Source organism: Penaeus monodon, chromosome 22 (assembly GCF_015228065.2).
Source record: "Penaeus monodon isolate SGIC_2016 chromosome 22, NSTDA_Pmon_1, whole genome shotgun sequence".
In the NCBI taxonomy this organism is placed as follows: domain Eukaryota; kingdom Metazoa; phylum Arthropoda; class Malacostraca; order Decapoda; family Penaeidae; genus Penaeus; species Penaeus monodon.
In genome coordinates, this window is record NC_051407.1 from 43,005,601 (window position 1) to 43,006,381 (window position 781).

Below are 781 nucleotides of genomic sequence, written 5' to 3' on the forward strand. Positions count from 1 at the left end.
TACAGGATGATCATAACAGCTGGCGAGGAGACATGAACGAGAATGGCGACTTATGAAGGATGAATGACGATACTTTTCGGAATCCACACTCAGCCATCCGCTTTTGCCATGCCACAGGCACCCAGTCGATGGCTTGGGCGAACTCACTGGCGATAACACTGCTGGCGGCAGTGCTCGCAGCGAACAGCAATGGTGAAGGTAAGTGAAGCATGGGCGGTGGCTGCTTGATCGCCGTTAAGTGGGGGTAATGAAGCTGAACTGAGAGCGGCTGAGAGATAATGAGAAAGGAGTCGAAGAGGAACTGGCTTTGCGAAAGTTTATAACTATGGACGAGATCTGAGCATGTGAGATCAACAAAAGATCTTTTAAAAGAATAAGCCTGAGTGGAAACAAATGAAAATGCTTAAAAAAATGACGTCTTTGTCTATCTGTTAACTAAGAAAATTGTTGGGTCTGTCTAGCGCACTGCGGGATTCCCACAGCTGAGGTGTGTTTGCCAGGTAACACCCTGTTTTTCACCAAGAGTAAATTATCTGTCCTTTTTCAAAACGAAAAGCGATCGAAAGAAATGTATCAAATTCAGTCTGTTGATTTTCCACCTTTAAGACGCAGTCTCCTTCTAGAAATGAAATACAAGCAAGCAACCAAACAATTTTGTATGAAATAAAACTCACAGTGAAGCCAGCGACTTGAGTCCCTGAAAGGCGTCTCCTGCGATGGTCGTGATCTGGTTGTTGCTCAGGTCGCTGGAACAAAGAAAACGGAGTTAGTTTCACCGGGG

General features: G+C 45.3%; 1 protein-coding gene across 1 annotated transcript in view; it reads right to left on the bottom strand.

Annotated features, from left to right (window-relative positions):
• LOC119587186 (protein slit-like) overlaps positions 1-781 on the bottom strand; it is a gene marked incomplete at its 5' end in the record, with an annotated part of 127,937 nt that overhangs the window by 16,253 nt on the left and 110,903 nt on the right. The window contains 1 exon segment of the mRNA XM_037935950.1: positions 675-746. Within this exon segment, the coding sequence (XP_037791878.1) occupies positions 675-746 (72 nt within the window).